Source organism: Myotis nattereri, assembly GCF_964212035.1.
Source record: "Myotis nattereri genome assembly, chromosome: X".
NCBI classification, from domain to species: domain Eukaryota; kingdom Metazoa; phylum Chordata; class Mammalia; order Chiroptera; family Vespertilionidae; genus Myotis; species Myotis nattereri.
In genome coordinates this window covers 137,445,206-137,448,727 of record NC_138078.1, presented here as the reverse complement: position 1 = coordinate 137,448,727, position 3,522 = coordinate 137,445,206, and the positions used below count along the sequence as shown (strand labels likewise).

The following is a 3,522-nucleotide window of genomic DNA, read 5'->3' as shown; positions in this document are numbered from 1 at the left end:
GCCTTAGAAGGAGGCTGCACTGATAAGCAAGTCAGCAGATCATGATTCATGGATGGACAGGAGGCACCCAAGGGAAGACCAGGGGAAGGGTGTTGTCATGAGGGAAAATGCTGGGACGAGGCAGAAATCCTGGCCCCGGGAAGACTGAGATATCAATAAACCTCCGACAATCTCCAAATTATGCTTTATTCTCACTGTCACCTTCCTTCCTTAGGCCTGCTCTTGCCTGGGCCCCAGGGTTCTACTAATTGTCATCTGAAAGAGTTCATTCATACTTAGAGGACAGATTAATTGTGAGGCAGAAGGTGGGCCATGGGCTAGAAAGGCAGGAAATATCATGGACTCCTGATGAATTCAGGCAAGGGGTCAAGACTCCACGATGCCACTTACTAGCCATGTATTCTTGGGAAAATTAGCAGGCCTAATAGGCATCAGGTTCTTCCTCTGTGAAGTAAGTGGGTCTGATAAGCCCTGTCTTATAGGACTGCAGGGATGTGTGGAGTGTTTGTAAACCACCGTGCACAGTACCTAGTGGAGACTGAATCTGTAATGAATGGCAGTTATTTCTAATATCGTTTTTATCCCAGATACTTCCACTCTCGCCTCTGGCACTGTGATTACTTGTTTGTTATTAAGGTCATATTAGAGAATGTGCAGCTCAGTTGGGCACAGAACACCCAGTCGGCCAAAGAGGATACCCAATTCATGGATGTATGCTGACATTCAGGTGTAGGGAGCTTTCCCAGCTGGACACACACAAAGATGCCAAAAAGAGAATCTACTTACAACTCTTTCCCCCTGTCCAAGCTGCTCTTTCATCCAAACAAATGCTTTCATTCATTTCACCCCCACCCAAAATCTACCCCTTGATAATGATTGGCCAGAGTACACTCAAGATCATTAACATTTAATCCCAATTAGGCTCTCCCAGGCCATCATGTTTCTCATGGCTCAGTAACTCTATTTCTGTAGAAATCTGTGCAGATGATGGGTATAACACGCCTAGTGCTCATACTGTCCAATGGCACAGTGTCTGCGTGGCTCATGCCATGCACATCATTTTTTAATTAAGGTATTACATATGAGTCCTTATCCACCCATTGCCCTCCTCCAGCCCCCCACTCATGCCATCACCCCCCTGGCGTCTGTGTCCATTGGTTAGGCCTATATGCTTCATACAAGTCCTTTGGTTGATCTCTCCCCCTTACCTCCACCCTCCCCTACCTTCCCTCTGAGGTTTCATGGTCAGATCGATGCTTCTCTGTATTTGGATGTTTTTGTCCATCCATTTGTTGTTCATTATATTCCATATATAAGTGAGATCATGTGATAATTATCTTTCTCTGACTGGCTTATTTGGCTTAACATAATGCTCTCCAGTTCCACCATGCTGTTGCAACTACGCTGCGGTAAAAATGAAGGCCATTCAAAATTGAGTGCTGTTCCCTGGAGGCCCACCACCTCACCTGTTCTGTTACTTGTTCGTAAGATTTAGGGGACACCTAACCCCTTCCTTATATGACTATAGCTCCTACACTATCATTCTGTGGGTGGGTGTGCCCTGCTTATGTTGGTGTCCCCACTACTAACACAGGATCTTCCAGAGGACATAGGCTCAGTGAATGTCTGGGGATTAAATGAACCACTGAGCAGGGGTCGTCTTTAAGCAGATGAAATCCCTCCACTTTCTTGCCAGAACCAAGGATCCTTCGATAAGTTGTTTCATGCAAAGACAGACGAGAAGAGATAAGAATCAAAAATTAACAACCTTTTGCTATTATTTTTCTATTTATTAACTCCATTGCATGTACTGCCGAGTTCTTACACATTTCCAAGGAAATCCTTTTATAATGCCATGTTATCTATTTTGGGATCACAAACTAGGATGGAAAGTGTCCCAATTTTGGTTATACAATAGCAAATCTCTTACTCTTGAGCTGGACACGTAGAAATATATAATGTGATCAATGTCATTTACAAACTCACATGCTAAAAGTTTATGAAAGCTTCTATGAAAAGGGACATTCAAAAATTTCCTTAAAAATCGCAAAATAATAAATCACAAATTTCTCAATCATAATAGGAGCTCATATCTTTCCCTGGGCCTCACTATTAGTTTCTTCTCAAACATAGAGTTGAAAATTGGATGCACTTTCTGCCCAGCAAAAGAAGTTAATGCTCATGGGCCTGAAAAGTGCCTGGATTCAACTCTGGCTCAGGCATAGTGTCATTACTCAGGCCCTTCAGGCAGGGATGAAAGGGAATAGGGATCCCTGTCATTAACCCCGAGCACAAACTGGAGGGTGTTCAACATGGTAGTCTCTGCATGTGCTCGGGGACCCCACAGGAACTCATAGCATGCAGGATCACTATTGGGCACCTGGCGGTACAGCAGGTACTGTTCCTGGACCCAAATTTTGGTGATGAGCTCCCTGGGCTCCCCATAGAGCCAATGCTCCTTCCCATCATACACCCCTACAACATTCAGTGCTTCCCAGACTTTTTCCTCAGGGGCACAATCACCCTCTGAGGCGATCACCCACAGAACTGTGACCAGGAGGCCTGTGTTGGGATATCTCTGCCCATCTCTAACCATCCCATCATAGCTGAGCCCCAAGGCAGTGGCCAGGACATAGGTGTGAGTACTGGGGTCCATTTCTTTCACAACAATACCAAAGCCCCACTGGATGCATTCAGTGGCTGCACTGAAAAGCTCAGGAAAGTGGTCCTGGTGCTCTTTGATGACACTACTCAGCATTTCTGCCTTGGTGGTCGGCTCCTTTGCACGATACTTAAGGAGTAGAAACTCCACCATTTCTACCATCTTCAAATGCAGTGCTTTGTGGAGCAAGGAATCGGCATCTTCATCAGGGCCTCCCTCAGTGTTTGGACCCTCCTCATCTTGGCTGCTGGAGCTCACATCGTCAGCGTGTCTCCATGGAAAGGCTGCCATGGCATGGGGGGAGGCACCCTGAGGACTCTGGGGAGGACTTGGTGTCTCAGCAGCAGACACCTCCTCTAGGCTGTCTATAAACAGGACTGAGGGGGAGGAAGACCGAGAGGAGGACAGAGACAGGGCCTCCTCCTCCTCCTCCTCCTCCTCCTCCTCCTCCTCCTCCTCCTCCTCCTCCTCCTGCATAGCCCAGAACAGTTCCTCTACCAACATGTCAGGGATCTCCATTGGGTCCAGATGGTCTTCCTCAGGCTTCCACGGCTCACTCATATGATGACCAGGCATGATGACTCATGCTCGAACAGTGACCTAGTGTGGCCAGAAGATGGACGATTAGGACCCACGGGCCTGGGGGAAGGGGAGTATGAGAGGCATGAGCTGAGAAACACACCCTAGGCGGCTCTGACAAAGGTGACTTCCAGGTCTCCCCTTTAGGGGTGTCCATGGGCCTCACAGGGCTCACTCCTGATCAGCCTGCCCACTAGGAGCCTGAAGTAGGAAGTGACATGACTGCTCAGGGTGTAGAAGGCACAGCGCAGGGTTCTGTAGCTGACGGTGGGGTGTGGAGG

At 47.7% G+C, this 3,522-nt stretch overlaps 1 protein-coding gene across 1 annotated transcript; it reads right to left on the bottom strand.

Moving 5' to 3' along the window:
• Positions 1-2,230: 2,230 nt before the first annotated feature.
• Positions 2,231-2,824, bottom strand: LOC308511869 (melanoma-associated antigen 10-like; the record flags this gene model as incomplete). Its single annotated transcript, XM_081081712.1, has 1 exon — positions 2,231-2,824. One exon carries the CDS (start codon positions 2,822-2,824, stop codon positions 2,231-2,233), a length of 594 nt encoding a protein of 197 aa, XP_080937838.1.
• Between the last annotated feature and the right edge of the window lie 698 nt (positions 2,825-3,522).